Genomic DNA, 23,272 nt, shown 5'->3' with positions numbered 1-23,272 from the left:
CTGACACCCCCAGCAGCCAGGCAGTGAGAGCCACTGCCACAGCGCACAGCAGCATCCTGGATAAATTGGTCCTCAGGAGTCAGGGCAGAGAGCAAAACGAGCAGGAGGACACCAGCATGGGTGCCTGCACTGTGCTGCTGCCCCACCGCCTGGTGTTGGAGCAAACAGCCACCTGTGTGGGCAGAGAGGCAGGGAAGCGGGCACTCGGGCCGTCCCTGAGCCATCCATCTCAGCCGTCTGTCAGTTTTAGAGTCTGCGAGGGGATACTTTCACAGCCACGCTGATAAGTGCTAGCAATTACCTTTCCCTCTTGCTTAAGAGAAGATGAAGTGAGGCTGGAGTGACATTAATCAGCAAATGTGAGTGCTCTCAGAAAGTGCCGGCACACGACATTGTGTGTGCCTCAGCATCCGGAGCACCGGCAGCATCTTGCTTCACTCCTGCCCTTGAGGTGATAAAGGAAACCCTTCACCCCATCTCCACCTCAACCACGAAGCCCCACCGAAGCCCAGCTCACGGGGATTCATTATCAAGAGGTGACCTCAGCCTGTGAACGTGGAGAATGAAACAACTCATCCTGGGTCCAAAATAACTCAGCCGTGCTCAGGCACTGCCTTATAGGAATAAACGAGAATAATAATGTAACACAACAAGATCAAGAAAATAGGCCGCGAAAGGCGACGTGGTAGCAGCAGCATTAGGTTGAAGGTGTAGTGCTGGTTAGAGTTTTTCTCAGTAAAATGAGAATCTTCACTAGAAGAGTTTGTCATCCCATGCAAGCCAAGTTCTCATCAAGAAGAGAGGACAGTGGGGCATTGCACGGTGGCCAAAGCTGTTGACTTTGCTGGGACGGAGCATCAATCTTTGCCTTGCCTCTGGCTGCATCTGCTTGACTTTAACACTGCACAAAGCAGTGGGGATCTTTCTAGCTTTTTTTGCATTTCCTTGCCTGTAACATGAGTTTGCTGGCTGAACACATGTGGGAGCATCTGTAAACCCTTATGCACATGAATAAAAATCACTCTTGAATGAACAAGGAGTCACGTATGGGTAAATGAGAGAAGCAAAAGCCATGATCTCGCTAAGACTGATGTTAGTTTCATCTAATTATTACTTTTCCCCCACGTGTATTTGTCCATGTAGAAAGCAGAACGCACAGGCCCTGAGATGTGGCCACAGTGGTTCAGAGAAACCCCTGGGGACTGCTCCAGCCCCATCAGCCTTTACCAGCATCAGGTTTGGTTTGCTCCAGCTATGAACACGGTGTGTTTCCTATTATATTTATGCTGTTGTACCAGGATAAGGCACCTTCCCTGGGCTTGTAGAGGCTCCCACGGGGGAAATTGGAGCAACCCTTGTTTGCCCTGAGGCACCTGCCTGTCTTCAGCCAGGGAAGCTGGGGAAGGGAAGCAGCCATTGGGGCATGCCCGTGTGCTTTCTGGCACCATGATGGGAAGGAGGAGAGCAGCAGCAAGGAGGCAGGACCAGGGAGAAAGCCATGGAAGCTGAAGCCATCTGTGTGCAGGTGAGCCCTCCTGTGACCCCTGCCACTGGGGATCCAGCAGCACGGGCATAAAGCATCCCTTGTGCCAAACGTCACCTGCAAAAACACAGTGCAAAAGCCTGTGGAAGAAAGAAAACTTCTCCAAAAGGCTTGTTTGCACTTTTTGAAGGCCACTTCACCTACCCATTGTGGCCATAAGACACCAACTCCTTCACCTTTGCCCCATGCAGATCTTGCGAAGTACCCACTGAAGATCATGAAGGCCCTGTTAATGCAAAGGCAAACCCAGCTGGAAGGGAGCCACAAGCCCTGGAAGCCCAGCCCCGCGCAAGTGTATTGTTAAAACACTGGATATAAAAATAATCTGCCTTTTAGAAAGCAATTTATTTATGCTTTAGGTATTTGCTTAAATATTTATGTGGAAAAGGAAAAAAATCCTCTCCGACGTAGGAATACCATCGTAGCAATGGCCTTTAAGATTAATGGAAGTAAATTAGCCTGACGTTTTATTTACATCCAGCAAAGAAATAGATAAACTCCCCTCGTGATGGATTTTCTTCATTAGTGGGGAGAATGCCTAAGGTACTGCTTTTGACATTGTTTCCTTCAAATGGTTAGACAAACAGTTTATCAAAAGAGTATAAAATTGTCGGGAAATGAAGCAGATTAATGGTCGGTGGAGTGGAGATCATGGAATTTATGATATAAGTAGCAGCATCGCTGGAGCCTAGGAAGCAGCTTATTAGATAAGCAACGTGTGCCTGCAAGCGCAACCCGGGGGCTTCAGCGGCGCGTGGCAGATTTACAGCTCGTGGAAATAAAAAGAGGCCGAAAACAATGAGGCAGCACTCAGCTCTTACCAGAGCTGGCACTCAGGTGAAATATCCCCATAAAACACTGTGCCGACTCGCAACCCAGCCTGCCCCAGCTGAGCTCATGGCTACAGCGGTCAAAATTCATTTCCACGTCTAAATGCCCAGCATAAGACACCCTCCCCAGGAAAGGGGCTTTTCTGAAAGTGGGTGCTCTGCTCCGGCAGGGAAAGGCTCCGCCACCAAGCCCTGGCTCTGCCTGCAGCCCTTTATTTGGCCTGCTGGGATCTGAAGTGGGCTTTGCCCCACATTCTGCCTCCCCAGGGGGCTCTGCACTGAGGCTTCACCTCCCTCCTGCACCCCTCACGTTAGGGCTGTCGTCGCTTTTTTAACTTTCTCATTACAGCTTGTGAATGTATTATTTCCTCCCAATTAAAAACCTCTTAGGCTTGAGGGAAGATAACCTCGGCTTTGTGCCTGTGCAGCAATAACAGCTTCCGCAACCCAATTTGGAGGCTTTGGAGGCTGTTACAGCAGTGATAATAATGCAATAACAACAACAGTAATATATAGGATTTCGCTGGCCTTCTTCTAAAAAAAGTCCCTCAGCACTGGAGGTTCATGGATCCCATACGGCTTCCCCAGCGATTACCTCTGGAATGACAATTAGCTGTCAGATGGGGCCAACAGGGAAAGGAAACCATGAGCCAGTCCCTTCCCCGTGATGGCTCCCAGCCAGACCCCACAGGCATGTGCTCAGCTCTTCAAGCTCCAAAGAGGGCCTTTGGGTGTGTGTAAGGGCACCTAAGAAAGTCCAATTTAAATGGTGCCATAAATCCCAGTCTCCAAGTTTTTTCTCCAGCAGGTGGCATTGGCTCGACAGGTCTCCAAAGAGAAAATCAGGATCCTCTACTTTGGAAAAGACCTTCAAGATCACCAAGTCCAGCCGTCAATCTGACCTGAGTCCCGCCACTAAACCACATCCCTTACTGCCATGTCCATGTGTTTCTTGAATACCTCCAGGGACGGGGCCTCCACCACTTCCCTACCCAAATATTACCAAAACCTTTCCATCACGCACTTTGCAGATGACGGGTAAGGACCACCCTAAAACAGGCACTCTTGGTGAAGGTGAAAACTCCTGTGCTGAGGCTTTTATGAGGTGGGCCATATCGCTGTGTGGACAGGCTGTGTGTCACACTATTATTATCATTATTATTATTATTATTTTCTGGCTGATTAGCCCTTGCAGGCTTATGCTGGCCCACACCTCAGACCCCTGTAGGGGTTCTGCAACTGGACGTCCCCATGGCTCTTCCTTTTGGGATGGGAGGCTCTAATCTGCGATGTCCATGCCACGCTGGGCACAGCGGGCACTTGTGGTGCCCCTGGTGTATGAGCATCAGGCAGGAGGCAGGGAAGAGAAGTCCGACCTTTCTCTAACCCTGTGAGCTTACCTCCCAGCTCCCCCTTTGAAGAACAATTTTGCTCAATGGTGCCATGGTTTGTTGGTGGCATCTCTCCCACAGCACTTCCCCAGCCTTGTGTCTGCTGCTGGCTGAGCTCCTCACTCCAGCAGGCAAGGGAACACCTCTCCCAGTCCTGCTTTTTGGGCAGACTTTGCTCTGTTTGATTTTTATTATTATTATTTTTGGCTGTATCCACTGTGCGTGCAGTGGCACAGGCTTCGCTGTGAGTATTTATGCAGGTGTTGGGCTTTAATTGACCATCCTGGCTGCATCACATAAGTCCCAGGGCTGATTATATACATAAACAAATGAATTTATTATTGCTCTGACCTCTTCTGGAAAGAGAGGAAGATGAAAGCCAAAGACGTGGACATCAGCTGTCTCTTTTCCCTCTCTGCTTCCACCGAAGCCCAGCACAACGCGTTAAAGGAGCTGCTCAGAAGCTGGCTGTCACACCAGGCTGGTGGCCCCTGCCTGCTGCTGCCTGGCCGTGCCCAGCTCACATCAGGTTGGCACACCGTGAGCACAGCCGTCCTCCCCCAGCTCTGCCCCCATCCCTTCGTCCTTATCCTCAGCGGTAGGGTAAAGGTGTGGGAGGGTCGTGCGGGGGTCTCCAGATGGTTGGGGTCTGGCTAGAGGGTGAAGATGGGGTAGTTTGCCCAGCTCCTTCCTCACCCTGATAAAAGACGAGGGCTGGTGCCAGCTGAGCGGGGAGGCTGAGCCCAGAACCGTGCTGGCCGGGGGTCCAAACGTGCCCAACGTGGGGAGAGGCTGGGGCAGCTGGCTCCTCGGGCAGCAGGAGCTGCCGGGGACCACGGCTAAGGCAGCACAAGGCAGCCCCAGCACTGAGCCGGGAAGAGGTGTTGGGGGTAATGCTGTTAGGAGCTGGGGTGCAACTAAAGCGGCGGGGTTTGGTGGTAAGGGAGCAAAGGGAGGTGCTGCTGCAGCGAGTGAGCACTTTTGCTGTGATTCCCTGGCTCTGGTGCGATCTGTGTCAAAATCTAATAAAATGCGGATGTTCCCGAACAAACAGCTTTTAAGACTTCAGAGACCCAGGCTCACAGCAGCTGAGAGAGACTACAGCTGTTATTTTTCGGTCTTAAGCAGCAGCATTAGTCATTACCTCCAGCTGGGCTCCAATAATTGCCTCCATAAAACCGGCGGTTTCACAACAACCTGGTGCAGATGATGGGCTGCTGCCCAGAGCTGGGGGCTTGCTGTGCACCATCCCATGGGGATGGCCAGTCCCTGCCCATGCGTGGGCCTCCGCAACACCTCTTTGGTGCCAAAGTGAGATGCAGCCTCCCTTGCCAGCCTGCACCCGGCTGGAAAATTAGGCTGGAGGAGAAATATGGGGTCACATCGGCCTGTGTGGACCGCTGTGGCCACCAGCCCCACGCGCACCTCACCAGAGCCCCACAGAGATGAGAGGGATGCTCAATAGGGAATATGTGGGTGCTGGGAGGCAGAGAAATGAGGGGAAGAGGACTGACTTCTGAGCCAGCCCCCAAAGCGAGCCTGCTCCCCTCCATGTGTGTGATGATAGCAGGCACCCGTGGGGCTGATGGAGGGTGCGAGCGGAGGTGCTGATGCTGGTGTCTGTGGGGGCGCGGGCAATAAAGGCATTTCTCTGACTTGGCGGAGCTGCAGCCCCAAAGGTTGCCTCCTTCATTCCATAGGGAGCACAAGACTGAAGAAGCAGATGCCAGCTGTCCACCGCGCCTTGTAAATCAGGTTGTAATCATCTCGGGGAGACGGCTGTCTGCTGCTGCGGGTTGCTAACCAGGTCTGCAGGAGTTACTCTGCAAAACGTACGTTTGTGGGATGTCTCAGTGGCCAGGGCCCAGATCCATCCTTCGGAGACCAAAAAGCAACCTGAGCAGGTAGGTGCAGACCTAGTCATATCAGCCCCCATACGACTCTTAACGCAAGCAGCACATTCCTGTGACACTAAGACGGGCTGCGGAGGATGCTTTAAAAGATGCTGAACTGTTCTAACTGTTCTCATTCTTTTTTTTTTTCTTCTTTTTTTTCCAGTCATTATATTTGGAAAAGACATTGCCAGTGTTACTGGGAGACTGAAAGTCTACCTCTTTGCGAGTGAAGAATCGATGATTTGTTAGCTTCTTCCTGAAAACACCACCATTAAATCATACTGCTTTATGAAAAAGGCAATACCCTCGGAGGACAAGCAAGACATCTGATCACAGGCTGCCTGCAGGGAGGCACAGCTCTCTCATGCAGACATAGTTTCCAAAAAAGAAGGTAGTGAGACCTCTGTGAACGTAGCCACTAGCCATGAGGCCAGGCTTTGGCCCACACAGATGTGCCCGCAGGTACAGTCAGACACAGCGCAGCGCTGTCTGCTGGAGGCAAGGAGGGGAACAATGCGTTGGACAGGATCAGCGCTGGAAGAGAAAAGACTGAGAAGGTTTTAATGCATGCAATAATCCATTAATATTTTTAATCTGGTGGCACTAGAGTTTAAAATGTTGAAAGGGCACAGGAGAATGAAGGTGAATCACGCCAGCATCTCCTGGCAGGCTGCAGAAGCCAACCAGCACCTGCACCAGTGGCTGAGGTGGGTGAGGGGATCTGTCCTTAATGTCACACAAAAACTCCTCGCTCACCCTTCTGCGGTGCTGTGGCTGCTGGGCCTGTAAGGTGTCCTAATTTCTAAGCCCGTTTTGGGGGCAAAACTCTGGCTTTGCAACGTGGCAGGTTTTAGCTGAGCTGCTGCCAGCCGTCTGGTTTGGTTAAAACCCGTGATGGAGATGGTCTCTGCCACAGCTTCACCAGGCAGTTGGGAGCCTGCAGGTGGTGGGGGCCCTGTGGGCCCCGAGCAAGGCTGGTGGAACAGAGCACCAAGCAGCAGGAGCTGTTGTGGCAGAGGTCAAAACTCCATCATTAGCTGGAGTGGAGCAATCCACCCAAAAAACAGCAGGATGGGGTCACCCCAACACAACCTTACTGGAGACCAGGGAGCTACAGGCAAGGGTGGCCTTGTCCAAAAATCCCTGATGGGATCCTTCAGCCATGGCCCAGCTTACGAGCACATTCATTTCACTCTTCATTCTACAGCTGAAAAGGCAAAGAATTTAAAAATTAAACCCTGCTGAGAAGTAAAATAACCGTAGGTCCCTTGAGACACGAGTTACAGCTACAACCCAGCACCAGGAGTGTGGAAACAGCCTTCCTATGTTTTGTGGGAGGTTTGACAGGTAGGAAAATATTTCTCAGCCGAGCGTTCCCCCTCCCGTTTGGGTTAATAGTTTGGCTCCAGCTTTAGGGAGAAATTCCTGCCTTTCCCATAACAAAGACATTTTAAAATGTAACCAGACAGGGAGAACTATCTGCTGGATGTCTGATTAATGCTGAATTCCTTCCCTCTGTACAGCATTCCTCTTTTAAAAGCACTCGGGCTCTTCACAGCTCGTCTCCTTCAGTCTTTGCAGAGATGCCTGTGCTGAGAACAAGCAGGGAATTAAGTTTTCGTGTTGTTTTAACGTGGCAACATTACAAGATACATGCAATAAAAAGAACAAGGCGAGCTGTTTCCGGCAAACAATTTATTTCTGCTTGTGAATTATCCATGAGGACCACTACATGCTTTTACCACAGTCATCTGTCTGTCAGAACCACTGGGCAAACCACGTGAGCGTATTGTGGTTTGCAAGCTGTGCCTCATGATGCCTGAACCGCCTGCTTTGAGGAGGAACCTGCTCCCACCAGCAGTGGGGACCAAGATCAGCACACCCATGGGATGACACGGACGGCTTTGTGGTGCCAAGACCAAACTTGAACCCTAATTTGATGCACCAGCTTCCAGCCCACCCTGCAAAGCCTGGCCATGGGCTCCCACACCTGTGGATGTGGCTTGGGTAATGGGAAAAGGCAGCGAGCCCAGCTGCAGCGCTGCCTTCTGGAGCCCTGACGTTGCAGGTGGAGCTGAATTGGAAAATTAATTATCCCAGTCAGGAAGCTTCAGAGCTGAGCAATAAATGGATCCCTTTCACAGCCAGCTTCATATTTGCCCCTCTGCTTGAACCTTTTTAAATGAAGCGATGCTCAGGGAGTGTCACGAGTCCCGGGAGCCCTGCTAGGTCTCAGCCCCAGCAAATGCTCCTGTTCCTGCATGTGGGGCAGGGATTACATGGCTCTCTGCTTTGGTCTTCTTCCCGGCAAGCAATTGTATTCAAAGGCCTGATTTTTGTTTACTCCTCTGCACCCTGCATGGTTATTTACATGAGTGCAGTGGGTGTGAAAAAACTATCAAGCTGGAATGGGGAGAGAAAAAAAAAAAAAAAAAAGCTGCCTGGTGCTGCAGTTGGATGCGCTGACTACACCTGTTTGCATTTTGGCATCGTTGGCCTGCTCCTGAAACTGTTGCTCTCACGGTGTCGGTAATATTTGCATAAAATCAGCAAGATGAGGTGGGACTGGCTTTGTGGGGTTCTCTCCACCAAGCAGAGAGCCTTTCCAAAACCCACAGCAGCACAAACTGAGGGGCATTTCCACTGTGTTTGTGTGATTTTTCTTTTTTCTCTCTCCCTCCCCAAAATGTGACCGCTTTAAAAGGCAGCCAAGAAAGCAGAGCCAAAAGCCCTTGCCCACGGCTTTGTGGCTCGGTGTGCGCAGTGCTTACCTAAGCAGCCTTCGTCCAAGTTAATGACAAGGAAGAATCAAGCCAACCGTGAATATGCTCTGCTCTTGCCTTTTAGGAACTAAGCAGGATTTACCAGGGATATCAGGTGTGCCCACACAGGGCAAAGCCTTGCACAGCTGCTGATATTGCAGGTGCAATGCACCGCCCGCGTGAACAGCAAAAACCACACAGTGCTTCTTGGAAGTGCTATAAATCCCTCATTTTCAAGCCGCAGGAGCCCCTCCAAAAAGAAACTGCAGGTCTTGCTGCAAGGGGGGTGGGCAGCCCGCTCTGCTCCCAGCAGGTGGGCAGGGGAGTGTAGAAACACGGAGTCATTTCAGCTGGGAAACACCTCCAAGGTCACCGAGCCCAACCACCGACCTGGCATACCGAGACCCGTCGCTAAACCACGACCCTTAGTGAGGAGTAGGACCAGAGGTGTTTGCCTTGGGTATAACCTCATGGGTGCCTGTGCCCGTCAACAGGCTGGTTTGTAGAGCTGCTAGGATGCCCCATCCGAAATCCTGACTTTTTGAACATGCTTAAATTTGGTCCTTCCTCCAGAAGGTGATGGCTCGTACAGGGGGAACACACACCACAGAAGATGATGGCAGCTGTTCCTTGGCAGAGCTTTCCTTCTGCCTGCACAGGCATACCCAAGCTTTGTAGTGTGTTTTGGGGGAGAAAAGTCTTGCCTGAGGTTCCCACAAAACCTCTGCAATGCAGCTGAGGTCCCCCTGTCAGCCCTACTGATTTCACAGCCCTCTCTCTAGCCTGGGAAAATGAAAACAACCTAAATGAAACACTATTTAATCAGAAAGCACCCCCTAGCCCCTAAGGAGTTACTGAAAATTTTGCTTCAAACCTAGTTTTCAGTGGAAAGCTAGCACTTGAATTTCAATTTTCCGATTAAAATGATGATCGCCTCCCTAACAGAGCTTTTATTGCAAGGGGAGAGGGACGGAGGAAAAATTGCCAAAGAAAGCATTTCCCAGAGGAGCAGGCGGGATGTGCAGCCGCGATGAGCATCCCCTCGGAGCTGAGGCAGAGACATCCCGTTGTCCCCCTTCTCCGAGGAGACGGCATCTCCCACGGGGCACCGCTGAGCAGAGGATCTCCTGTGGCCGCCTCCTTGCCAAAATGTAGCCTCTGGGAGGTGGGAAGAGAGCCAGAACACCACGCACCTGAAACCCTCCCGCCCAGAATACACTTCCCAAATGAATCCTGTTTTTTCCCCTCAAATAATCTACCATTCATAGTGCTGTTCTTAAACATCATCGTAATCCTGGGGGGAGAAACGGCAAGGAGGGAAGGAAGGAAAAAGACTTTTCACACACCCCTTGCCCTGTCTGACTCTGAAACACTCATGTACAGGGAAAAGCGTCTTTCTCTGTCTGAACAGACCAGATGACAAAAGATGCTTGTGAAATACAGATGCAGATGGTAGTCCTGCCTCCTCCTTGCATTAAAACATTATCTCCTGGATGCTCGCCTGGCCGTGGCTGGAGACGTGATGGCATTTTCCAGGACAGCTCTTGCCCCTGCCCAGTTTCCAGCTCAAATTTCCCCCCTTCCAAAGGCAAAACTGGAGACTTGAAAGGAGGGAATAGGAAGAAAAAAGCAACATAGAAGTGGATATAAATCCACAAAATGAAGCAAGGCAGGGTTAGGAGTAGGGCTTGTACAAAGAGCACATCTCCGTGTCCGACTCTGTGGTTGCTCACACCAGGCAGCAGTGCTGCACGTCCCACCTCCCCCTGCTCCGCTCTTCTGGCAGGAGAACCCCCAAAAAGCTGGGCACGTTTCGCTGAAGGTGTTGAGGAGGGATTGCCCAAGCCAACTGGTGCAGCTCCACACCATGCCCACGTGGAGGTAGCTAGGTTGGGAAAAGCAAAATGTGGTGAGAGACACCTAGGCCCCATTGCACCTGCATGGCATGGAGATGGGGCCAGCAGGCTTACAAAGCAGTAGGCACCGGCTCATCATGGAAATGTCACACCAACAAATGTCCACGGAGGGAATTGTTGGGCATCCCTGGGAACCTGGGCTGAGCCTGGGGGACCTTGGAGGCCTGCAGGCTGTCTCGTCACAGCCCACCCCATCCCCACAGCCGTGGAGATGGAGGAGGTGACCGCTGTCACTGGCAACCAGCATGGCCTCAGGCTCAGGAAAACAAACAAACAGGGAGGCTCTGGGACAGACAGGGGGTGATAAACGTGGTGGGTTCATCTGCAGGAGCCACGTTATGCACATGGCCCTCCCAGAGGGTAGATCAGGCGATGGGAGCGAGCTTTTTGATAAACACCGAACAAAGGGAGGCTCAATTAAATTTTAATAGCACCACATTTTCAAACAGCGGGACGAAGCAACGCTTAAAGGTGACGATTGTTGCCAAGTTATTGGGAGAAAACAGGAGGCTGTTTGGTTTGTTTGAGCATGCCAGCAATTAATTCAGCAATCAGCACCTTCTGGTGGGATTTGCGAGGCAGCGGCCAGGCCCGGCCCTCGCTCCGTGCGGGTTGGCCCCGGCAGGCCGGGTCGCCTTCGGCTCCGCGCTGCGGGCCCCATGAGGGGCCGTGCTGAGGAGGAGGTGACTTATCTCACACAAAGACTGGGACGTGCTTCGCACACACGCAGATGGTGATGCTTCTCGTACCACCCACAGCACAGATGGACTGTCAGTCATCACACAGAAAGCGGTTCCAAGAGTGCTCCCACCCCAAGTCCACCAGGAAAGAATGAAGTGCTCTTTTATCTACCAAGCCCTACGCTGTGCAGGCACCAGAAGCAAAAATATTGTAGAAATAAGCCTGCTATTTATATAGCTCGGCAGATGAGACAAGGTGATGAAGCAGAGATGCTGAAGTCACCCATTGTTTAACGTTAATTAAATAATGTTGTGCTTATGGAACGCCTCTCACCCAGGCAGCCCTGGGAGCTGGCAGGCCCCGCTTCTCTCCTGAAGGTCTCAGATGGGACCTTCACAGGGCTCTGCCAGCCACACACACGGACAGCCCGCAGGGGCAGGGGCTGACATTTGGAACTAATCAGTTCCTAAACATCTTCATCCAGTCTGGGTCCCGCGAGGCACACCAGGAGCAGACACATCGGGGGGAGCCAGTGCCACCCACAGACATGGCAGAAGCCAAAACTGGAGAAAACTCATTGGGCCAATAAATTAATAACTAAAAAAAAAAAAATAAAGCAATTACAAAAATATAGCAATGTTGTTAAGCAAAGGCTGGCCTGAAATAATTTCTAGCTGTTATGGGGGAGAAGCACCACAGGCTCCCATGAGGATGGGGTTGCACTGACAGGAAAGCATCGCTCGCAGGAGAGCAGCACTGGACTGGTAGCTGAGCCATCTGCCTTCTGCTTGGAGCTGAGCCTCTCGAGAAACACTGCTATTCCTGGGCACTGTTTTTGAGGGCAAGTTAGGGCTCTATGCAATTGAAAATAACTCCGGTGTGAATTTCCCTGTGGCTATTAAAGTCAGTGCCAGAAGTCCCGTCCTGCGTCCCTGTATGGGCTGCAGCTGCTGCTCCAACACCACACACCTGCGGGCTGGCAAATGCTCCCTTTGCTTCTTCGTCCTCCTCCTCTGTGTCAGGGAAGAGTCCTCCCGCGGCAGCTGGCTGCTCCCTGCACTCCGGCTAATTAAAATGAGATATGAAACAGCAGCCAGAGGAAATCCTCTTGGATGATCCGTCTCGGTAAGCACACCCAGGCCAGGCGGCAGCGAGCTGCAGCCCAGCTTGCTATTAGCATCCTGCCCTGCCCCGAGAGGGTGTTGGATGTAATCCCAGCTATTTCTCTTTTTCCTGGACAGCGAGGCCCGACAGCACCACAGAGCTTAATGTATTTGCTCTGGGAGCATCAACAAATGATGCAGTGGTAGAAGGTGTGAGTCTCCTGCACAGCACAACTGCTCAAAAGGAGCCCCTAAGCTTGCCTGATGAATGAACTGGTTGGGAAATACAATAAGCCAGCCCCAGCCCTGCCTTCCTGCACATGTGAGTGATGCATCCCCAGCCCCTGCACACAGAAAGCCTGCATTTGTTACGGGACAAAGCTTTAAGCAACACCAGGCTAGCATTCCTTTTGATAAATGCAAGAAACCTTTGATCCGAATGTAACAAACTGTTTCGTGCTAGAGTCACGAGCTCACAAACCTGCATACGTGACTCCGTTGCTCCATGGCCAGTTTTGTTGATTAGAACCATTAGGATAGGGGAAGAAAATAGCTCACATGCTGTAAGCAATCTGCAAATGTGAGAAAAATTGCAATCATGTGAAAGTAATTTTAAGGGAAATGGGATGCTCTACAAATTATGGGCGAAGGACTGCTAAAAAAGGCACTGAGAAAGACAGGGAGGAGAGAAACAGAGACCAACAGCCTGCCCATGATGAAAGGTGGCAGCTCACACACCCAAAGAAAACCACTTCTGAAAACCGATGCAAAATGAACATTAAATAAATTTCAGCCTACTTATGGCTTATTGAACACTGGGTTTGCAGGGCACCAACCTTACCAGCCTTGCGACAGCCAGCAAGGGGATGGAGAGTGGCCCTAGAGCTACATGCAACTTGAGTGAAATGTGGGGATGGAGGCTGCTGAAAACCCTGTTGTGAGGGGGGAAAAAATCAGCCAGTGGGAGCCACAGGTCATGGAAGCTTTCCTACAAAGCCCGCTCTCATGACTGTCTCCTGTTTATGAAGTTTTCCTCACCTCGGTTCTGATGGCTGTGGTATGTGATGCAGGCAAATCGAGACTTCAGGACTCAGCTCAGGCACTTGCTTCCCTTCAGCAAGAAGCCCCTTTTGTCTCAAGAGAACAACAGCCGGAGTATTCATACACCCCTTTAAGATACCAAAGCAAAAAATGTTAATGGGCAAGGCTACAATGGCAAAGCAAAGAGACTTTGACAGTCTTCAGGATTTTTTTTTTTCCTTTACATCATAAACAACATGTTTGAAAAGAAAACAAGACATAATGAAATGAATTCACGGAAGTAACACTAGCCTGAAGGTCCGATGTTGTACTGTGGTGTTTTACTCATTTTTCAACCCTCCTGCTTCTCATCTGATTTTTGTAGCAATGTTTTTCTCTCCCCCTCACTAAAATTCATTTTATAGTCCTGCCTTGAGATGCTGAACTATCAGTCCATCACTCAGAAAGCAAGCCATTTATCCCAACCGTGTGAACATCCATCCAGACCTAGGCAGGACAGCAGGGAGAGAAGAAAGCACTTTTCCTGTCGCTTTAATGTTGGTTATAAACTACGGAGCATGCTAATACCAATCAGCAAAATATCTCCCACTTCTGCCCTTTTTTCCTCTTTCCCCCAAGTCCTACGCCTCTGACCCAGAGCTTTGATTTGTCACTCAGCCCAACTCCACTGCGCCCACCTAACAGCCCCTGCCTGACTCTTCTTCCTCTTCTCCCAGCACACCCAGCGAAAGCTGTGCCCTAAAAGCTTCCCTTTGGGACTTGCCTCTTGCTTAGCAAACACGTACCTATTAGCAGCTATTACCAACAGATTGCACTGATCAAAACCAATGAAGGATTTTCTTTGAGAGGATTTTTATCTGGGCAACCTCCCTCACCCACTGCCTCTTCCAGACCAGCCCCTTCCTTTCCCAAGGAAATGTACATAACTCACAAAATGAAAACAGGTATTAAATCACAATAAATTATTTTACCCACTTCAACCTCCCACCTGCTGCTCCAACTTTTCATTTTACTATTGGGGTGCAGTAAAATCGGATTTTAAGCACGGTGCTGATACTGTCATCTCCTTCTCTTCTAGGAAATACGCCATTCAAATGCTATTCAGCCAAAATATGAAAAATAAAGAGCTACCCACGTACACATTTTATCACAGCAACAGATAAATCTATCACAACATCATCCTGATAGACAATAAAATGCAAAAAAGTACCGAGGAGGTTCACAGCAGTTTAATGAAAGCTCTCGTACCAAACCTGTAACTCAAACTTACAGACAGAGTTATTGAAAAAAATATAACTTACAATGGAAAAGCTGATGAGAGTTGCCCACCTAGCCATGGAATTAACTGCGGATTAATGCTGTGCTTAGATATTCACTACACAATAGAAACAAATTCAAACCACGACCGAGGTACACACAATTCGCTTCCATTCTGTTTTCAATTACATGTATTCATCGCGTAATCTGGCCTCTGGAAGTTCTCTGAGGAACAGTTTTATTTCTTTTTTTTAAACACCCACTGGAAATAAATACCATTTAAGGAACACACACACACACACAGAGTGCAATCAAATGGACACTTAGGCACTGGTACAGCCTAGTCCTCTTGAGCCCTCTACAAACTACAGGACGGTAGGTTTTTAAACCACAGACGGAGCGGAGAGCAGGACAGAGCTGTCCAGGTAGCACGGCAGGTTATGTGCTACACAAGAGCACATCTGCAAAAGGTCCCAGGAGATTTTTGTTGAAGATGCAGCGTATCCACACCAGGTATATGGTGAAGGGCTTAATGTTTTCTGAGAAGGTGTGATTCTGATGGGACAATATATAAGGCATGTAAGTGTTTTCCCCTTGCTCTTGTATCCACACTTCGTATTTCACTTCTCGGACCTTCAGATACTTAAGGTTCCAGGGGATCTGCCAGGACACAGAAAGCTTAGCTTCACTCGTGCCCTGGATGGAGGCTTGACACTTGGCATCCCTCACCTTGCCGGGGTAGAGGCTCCCAGACCACTTCTGCTTCTTGGGCCCGGGCTTAGACTTGACAGTCTGCCTGATGACGTGGATGAGGGAAGGGATGTCCACCTTCGTGTCCTGGTAGGCACGGAACAGCCACTCGGGGTTGCGGCAGCAGAGGTGCCGTGGCACCTCAGTGCTCTTAATGATGCGCTCTTGCTCAGCTTTGTCCAGATGAGCAATCCCACCCTGATCCCAAGGTCTGTCGGGGTAGGTAACGGTGTCTTCCCTGGCGGTGTTCTGCCAGGCAATGTACTGCAGGTCCATGCCAGGAAGGGTTGCCAGGGTTTTGTAAGGGGTGTAGTGTTCAGGGTTGATAGCATAAGGGAAGAGCTCCACCACCGTGGCACCTCTCGGCAGGAAGAGAGACATGACTAATTGGGCCCCATGCATGCTGACCAGCATGGACGCGTTGCTGATCAGCCGGACGATGTCAGAAAACGAATGCTCCTCCAGAGAGACGGTAATGGTTTTCATCTGAAACTCCTGGGCGAGTGCCAGGATTAGTTCTGCCTCATTTAGGATAAGTCTGTTGATTGTTCGACTGAACACGACGATGTACTCCTCACTGGAGCTCTCCTCCAAGCTGACGTTCAGCTTCTGCATCATGAACTTGGTGAACTGCCTGATCTCGTTCCCAGAAACCAAGATGTTGGCCTTCGGTCCCTGCGGCTGGACAAATCCGTACTGGTACCAGGTGGTGATTTTGGACAGTCCCACGTACGATTTGGTGAAGCAGAGGAGCCTGCCCAGGGTTTTAAGCTGCTCCCTGAGGAGCGGCTGCTTGTTACTCAGTAACTTGTAGAGGTCAAAATGAACACCTTCACTCCACCCTTCCATGAAGAAGAGCCGCGCCTCCGGATCCAAATCAGTGAACTGCTGCATGGTGTAATAGATGGGGAGGAGGTCGTCGTGGAAGACGTGCATCAAGTTGTCTGGGTTGAACCTGTTAGCGATCAGCGCCACGTCGGGCACGAAGACCGGCTTTGGCATAAACTTCAGCGCAGCAGCGGGCAGCTCCACGAAGTTGAAGTACTGGGTGTTGTGATCTTCCACCGAGGAGAGGTCAAGCAGGGCGGGCTGGAACCTCCGGGAGCCCAGGTTGGGCAGCATGACCGAGGAGTTGCTGTGGAAGTAGATGAACTCCTCGGCCTCGGTAGAGTAGCAGAGGGACTCAAAGCGGCAGATGCGGTCGGTGTGCATCCTGCCAGTGCACACCATCCTGGTCCCGTCCTCCACCAGCGTCTGGAGAGCCGCATGGTAGTCGATCTGGACCTGAGAGAGCTCCTGAGACTGACGCGTGAGGACCAGCTCCTCTTCGACCATGAAGACATGCTCTCGCAGCTTGATGTATTTCCACAGCACGGCAGCAAGGACAGACACGAGCAGGGCATTAAACACAGCTGCTATGTTCATTCTGTAGCTAGGTCCTAGCAAGACGACAGGTGGGGAATGCAACGGAGAGGGAGCACATCATTAACACTCCTTGACATGGTGAAGGCAAAGACCTGTGGAAAATAAAATAAGAAAGGAACCATTTAAACATCAGGTTTATAGGCCTGTCGTAATTCATGTTTTATGGACTATTCAAGAGGGTTTAGGCTTTTCTCAGCATTTTTTCCCCTTCTAGGGAACGAGCAAAAGGAAGAAAGGGTGCCAATGCAGTACTTGAAATTGGAGAAAAAGAGAGAAAAAAAGAGGCGGCTTCCTCTTTCCTGTTTCATTTTCATTTCTACTCCTTTGGAGAAGAAAAAAAAAAAAAAAGTTGGAGGATGACCTCTATGAAGCCTCCTCAGAACAAAAAGGTTATCTTCCCTGGGATGTTGTCTCTGTAGTTTTTTTTTTTGTTTGTTTGTTTTTTCAGAGCAGTCCAACAGCCAGAGGCAAGACAGCGCTACAACCTCTGTGCCTCTCAGAGGACTTGGGAGAGCCGGCTCCTTCTCCTGATCCCTGTGCCCAGCCGTGCTTATCCAGCTCTGTAACTAATAACAGGTAACAGCAGCACAGGGAGCATCGCCAAGTACAGATTTTGATACACCCCACTCCGATTTGAAAAGTGAGCTGGTGAATATAACACTCGGTTTTATTTTACTGGAGGTGGAGGACGACTTGCATGCCCACGAACCGCCCGGTGTGAGACTCCCGGGTCACTCAGCTGCTTCTTTGGCTGCAATCTGGGATCCAAGGCCAGGAGCTGCCATCATCTTCCAAAAGAAGTACTGTCCTGGGAGAGAGGATCTAATGCTTTATTAAAGCAATCAAGCCTTCATTTAGTGAGTGCCTGACTTGTGCCAGCACAGCCAACCCTTACACAAAGGCAGCAATACCTTTCAAGTGCTGCCAGCATCGGTGTCTTCCCACTCCAACCCAGGAATCTCTTCTGTGCTGCTACACGGCCTCCCCCTTTCTCTTCCTGCTGTGGCAGGGATCCTGCCGCTGTTCTCCTCCTGTCTAGAAACACCACTGGCTTGTGTAAGAGCATTGATTGTATTTTCTACTGCGAACTTCAGCTGAGATATCGATTCACCTACAGTATTCACGGGCTCTGATTTTCATTATGCATCAGGGTTCACTGCTAGCCCGGCTGGAGATAACTGCAGCCACGACTCCTGGGGAGCTGCCGGAAGAGACATTCCTCACCGGCACACCCCTGATTAGTCTGCTTCTAATTGCAGTTTTCAAACTCCTAGTAGCAATTTAAACTCCCTTTGATGCAAGTTTGGAGGGAGGGGAAAAAAGCAATGTCTCAGGCACGTGCTCTGACATCCCAAGCAGTGGCCCCTTAGAATTTTAATCCAGAGATGCTTGCTCTTATATGCCAGGGAGAAGGAAGACAGGAAGGTGGATTTAGGGCAAATGCAAACACTTCTCTACTGTCAAGGGAGTTTTTTGTTTGTTTGTTTGTTTTTTGAAAAGAGATATTGCAGCCAGAGAGATTGATCCTGCAATGTGGTTCGCCCACTGTGGAACTGAATGCAGAACCACTCACGGAATTCAGTGGGGTTAAAAGGGATCCCTCCAGCCGGCGGGATCCCTGTCTGAAGGGAGAGCTGAGAACACCTGGGAGACTGAATCATGCCGGAGAAGCGAGCGCTAGCTGCAAGCCGTGCAGACTCGAGAGGTGGTCCCTGGGGACCTGAGCAACAAATTCATTTCAATTTTGGAGCAGCTGTAACGACTCAAATGAAATAGAAATGAAGTCCACCTCCTTTGGCAAGTGGTCTGAAAAACTGCTTTGTTTAGCAACTCCCTAAAAGCAAGCAGCGAATTTAAGATGTGCTATTTCAGCTTTGGCCGTGGAAAAGGAAGGGGGAAAGGGACACAGAGCGGTCATGTGGCCATCTAATTACCTGGGCAGGGTCAGCTCCCCCTAAACCACTCCCAAAAGACGCTCATCTATCCCATTTTTAATACTTACCCATCTCTCCAGCCGATCTGCAGCAATAAAGGCACGAGGGGTTAGCACAAACTCTTTCCCAACGCTCAGCCTTAATTCCCTCTGCGGCGATTCAAATCTGACCTTGTCCCAGGCGCCACAGGCACCTGGCCCAGACGAACAACGGCTGTCACATCACGTTTCAATCTTTTCCCTAGAGCAGGGGACGACTGCGGCTCCCGATGGCTTTGCAGCCACCAACCACAGCTGCCAGCCACGTACCGGGGGCAGCAGCACATCGCTTGGTGCCGTACCACAACACCAGCTGTAGCATCGGGCCCACCAGGCCCAGCTAAAGCAACCAAATCGGTTTTCAGGAAACCAGCCTACCCCATGGTTCGGGTTTTTGATGGGGACAGATCTTATTTTGTTGGTATCAGATTTCCGGAGCTTCTTTTTTCTTCTTCACTGTCACTGAAAGACATCCACTGATACCATCCAACTCTCCACTGCTGACCTCTAACCTTGAGAGCGCTGCTTTAAATGACTTCAGCATCACCAAGGAAAGGACCAAGCCCGAGCAACGATCAAATCCCCTGCCACACGCACTCCCTCCACGCGAAGGCCAGTCTGTGGGCACCAGGAAAGTCACCCACTGCAGTTCAGAAGCACCAAACATCTCCAAGCTCAGCGGAGTCGATGAGAGTGGCAAGAACTTGGCAGAGGGGGAAAACCACAGGGCCTATTATTACTCCAGCCTGGCAGGGAGCGCGTGGGTGTTTCGGAGGCATTAGAAGCCAGTGGTCATAACACATCCCTGACTCCACCTGCACTCCGTGGGCACCTCGGTGCCGGAGAGCTCCACCAAGCATTACGAATCCCGTGGGCCAGGCTCTAATGCTTCACCCCTGGCTGATTTGTTCTCTCCCCTGCAGCCCCAGGGGAAGGGGGTAAGAGGCACTTCAGAGAAGCAGCCTGATGGATGCGGCCAGCGCTCGGAAGTTAGCAGTTTTCATCTCAGGCCCTGCCACGGCAATGCCCGCTAAGTGGCTACAAACGAACAACTCAGCTTTTTAATAAAAAATCACCTGCAAGGCCCTCCTCCATCTCCTCCCCGGCTGCAGCTCTCGCAATCACTTCAGCTAAGTGCAAGGAAGTGAATGTGCTTCAGCTGACCAAGTGTCAGGAATAAATACTGAAAGCTAGCAGCGCTGAAGGAATTCATCTTCGGTCTTGCTTCTCGTTGCTGATCCGTGGATCTTGGCTCACGCTGTTTCGCTGAGAGCTGCTCTTGATGGAAGGGAACGAGGGAAAACGGACAGGAATGGGCTGTCACAGGCAGAACTGAAGAGAGAATTTCACAGGCACTCGGGGAACGGTCTTGAATCTTTGCTTGTTTTCCCACATTTTATCATCCGCTCTTTTTATTTGATGCCTGCAGCAGCGAACACCACGGGGAACTAAAACCCTGGGGAGTGGCAGAACAAACAGGAGCACGCTGTCCCACCTGTTTGCTCCCAGGGACCCAGGAGAGGCTGCAGCAAAGGGGCAGAGGCAAGCAATCAATCTGCACGTCCCCTGGTTCCTCGGCGCCCCCAGGGTGAAATCAAGGCAGTAAGTGCTGCCAGCAGCAGCAGTCCTGGGATGGGAAACTTGCCCAGTCGGCAGCAGGCAGCTCTGAAATAGGTGAAGGCATTCAGTCCTCCACCTAAAGCGAGCTGCTTCACAACAAGCTGCCCTCTGCCCTTATCCCAGCGCAGCCGCCCACCCTCTCATCTCCCGGTGACACTGGGATAGCCACTGCTTTGCCCCGTGAGCTCCGCGTCCCATTTACCAAGCAATTCACATGGACTGGCATTTTTTTTCCACTCCGTTTTTCATCAGCTCTTCTTTGCTCCTTCTCCAAACGTGACTACAGGCCAGAAGGGCTCACCTCACTGTCTTCCTCCACCCCCCCTCACGTAGCAGCAGGGTCTCAGCTCCATCCTCTGGGCCCAGCCGCTGCTCCTCGGGGTAGCCCCGAGCCCTGGCGAGCTGGTGAAGCCTTCAGGAGCACGCAGCAGATCTGCGGGCACCCCAGCAGGGACTCGGTGCCACTTGTGGGTCTGTGGTCCTCTCATGGAAGTCTGGACACAGCCACACCTTCTGCTGGCCAGGTGATGTGCTGAACATCCTCAGGAAGTGGGAAAACACCGGGGAGCACAGATGGAGAAGCTGTTCATCTCTTCGTAACATGCAGAGGAGACCAGAGAGGGTGGGATGGGAGAGATGAACTTCTGCTACTAGGCAGCTGGCATAAAGGACTGTCTGGATTCATTTAAGTTCTGATGTTCTTGTTTTTTTTTATTTTTTATTTTTTTTATTTTTTATTGTGAAGCCAGGGCAGGATGAATCACTGCTCTAAAGCTGTTAAAATGATGGATGATGTTTTAAACCTCTTGTCCATCTCTAAAGTCTTGTCCATTATTAGTTAGGTAAGAAGTTAGGAGAAAAGCTACAAAGTCCCCCAAAGCACATAACAAGACCAAGACTTCCAGAGGAACAAACCAAGAGGTTGATTAGGAAGAACAAGGGCCACCAGCAGGTCCAAAGGGGGACCTCCTAGCCCTGCAGGACACCACAAAATGCCCAGTTCTTCCACTCGGGGCAGAGGGCAGTAAATGGGCAGGTACGTCACCCTCACCCCGGTGGCAACACAGTGGAAGGGGACGAGCAGCTATTCCCACACCGAGGACATTGTCCCATTACCGCTCCCTTCCCCCAGCTCCTTCTCCTGCTCGGCTGGCTTTCCGGGCCCGGCAGAGGGAAAGCAAGGAGTGCCAACGTGACATTTCACACTCCCCCTGCAAAATGTCTCCCATTCCTTCTCCCGTCCCTGCTGCGAGAGGCTTAGCCGGGGATGCAGTGTATGTAATGAAGGCAGTCTTAAATACCTACTCCGTTCACGCTGAAAGCAGAAGTTGCTAGAAGGCAACTCTCCTGACTGCAAGGAGGGGGAGTTGGGATCCGACAGCCAAGAATTGGCTTTTATTCTCATCTCTGTCACAGATTTCCTGCAGAACCACCAGCGAGTCAATCCCCACAGCCCAAAAGGCTGTTATCATCTTATTCACTGTATTTGTTTAATGAGATACATATATCTTTCACAGCACACATCGCGTTAAAGAAAGGACGGTACACTGAATGATTGATATACTGGAACATTTTCTTTGTAGAAAGCAGCCAAGTGTAGAAAGGCTGACTTTTTTAAACAGGAAAAGAGCCGATTCTTGAAGGGAACAAATGCAGCAGTTGAAGCTACAAATAGCATTAATGAAGCCTGAGACAAAAAGAGGGTATGAAGAATAAGAATACCTTAACTCTGTAATCTCAAGTGGAATTTAAAACGCAGAACTGTAGCCAGAAAAAAAGCATAAAACCAAAACGTAACAAAAACCAAAACAACTGTTTCACAAAAGCTTTAGCTGTCTACAGACAGCTGTAATCCAAATTGGGTTTAACTTCAGCTCTTACGGTACAGTAGTGTAAGTCAGGAGTAGAAAGCAAAACTGTAAGCCTTCCACACAAGACCACGACCAAGGAGACTGAGGCTCTGTGCCGTGGTCCCTGCTGCAAACATACCTTCAGCATGAGCAGGAGAATACTGGTGGCTACTGCACGCCTACCCGTTGTGCTTATGGGTGGAAAGATCTACTTCTTTTTCCATTTAATTTCACAGTCAGCGAGAGCTGGAGCAGGAAGAGACTCAAGCTGACTTTCAGGTTGATTAGAAGCCATTAATTTAGCATTTGTTGACACCGCTGTCTTGATCTGCAAGAGGACGGGTAATAACATGGTAATTCCAATAGCACACAGCCAATACTTGTAAATAAACCACAGAAATGAGCTAAAAGTAGGAAATTATGAAGAATACTTCTTGGGCTTTTAAGGACCACTCTTCTAGGCTCTCTTCTCCAGCCAGGAAGACATGAGTACTAAATCCTTTCCCCAAAGAAAATGAACCCCGATCAACCGAAAATTCCCCCCGGTAAGATGCATTTCTGATGAAGATAAACAAGGTTGAGGTGGGAGATAACAATACTGAGCTAAAAAGAAAAAAAATAAAAATATTATCTCAGTCCCTAAGTCTTTATTTTCATCCAACAGTCCCAGACCTGAAGATGAAAACTGAAGGTAGTCAAAATATCCATGGCCAGCCAGAGGGGGAAGCTTAGCGGACAGAGCTCATTTCAGTTGATCTTTGCACATCTGAGTATCCCACTGAAACCTCCTGGGTTGTGTTGGTAACAGCACTGGCACGAGTTAAAAAATAAAGATATCCTTCTGTTTGGTCTCTTGCTTTCAGTCTGCAAGCAAGATATCTCTGTCAAAACCGAGAATGTGTCAGAGAGCAGTAGTTTTACCTTAATTCAGTGGTCCACCTAAAGCAAAGGCTGAGTGGGGGTAGCTGAGGGCAAAATTTACCAATGCTGCAGAAGTGAATTTAAAAGAACGTGATGCAAAATCCTGGAAGTACTGAACCAGATGAGCCTTAGCCACTCCAGCCATGCCTCTGGGCTTTAGGTGCAACTTGTTATTCCTCTGTATCCCTTCTTTCCTCCTCCTCCGAGGGGCAGAGTACCGCTGTTGGCTGGATGCTGGGACTGGTGCTTAGCAGCATGTACAGCCTGAGCTCTCCCCGCGTCCCTCCTGCATGGTCCTGAGGCCGCTCCTGGGTG

The 23,272-nt window shown here is 50.3% G+C and overlaps 1 protein-coding gene across 4 annotated transcripts in view; it reads right to left on the bottom strand.

Moving 5' to 3' along the window:
* Nucleotides 1-23,272, bottom strand: part of POMGNT2 (protein O-linked mannose N-acetylglucosaminyltransferase 2 (beta 1,4-)) — a 46,307-nt gene that overhangs the window by 5,744 nt on the left and 17,291 nt on the right. For 3 of the 4 annotated variants that reach the window (XM_035318097.1, XM_035318098.1, XM_035318099.1), the window contains one exon: nucleotides 14,370-16,686. The exons of the other annotated variant lie outside the window; for it this stretch is intronic. In XM_035318097.1, the coding sequence (XP_035173988.1) occupies nucleotides 14,858-16,594 (1,737 nt within the window). In that variant the 5' untranslated portion in view covers nucleotides 16,595-16,686 and the 3' untranslated portion in view covers nucleotides 14,370-14,857. Of the gene's footprint in view, nucleotides 1-14,369; nucleotides 16,687-23,272 lie in introns of those variants that run through there. 4 annotated transcript variants of the gene reach the window in all.

The sequence above is a fragment of the Oxyura jamaicensis genome, chromosome 2 (assembly GCF_011077185.1).
Source record: "Oxyura jamaicensis isolate SHBP4307 breed ruddy duck chromosome 2, BPBGC_Ojam_1.0, whole genome shotgun sequence".
Lineage (NCBI taxonomy): Eukaryota > Metazoa > Chordata > Aves > Anseriformes > Anatidae > Oxyura > Oxyura jamaicensis.
Note: the sequence above shows the minus strand (reverse complement) of the source record. Positions and strands in the feature narration are given on the sequence as shown.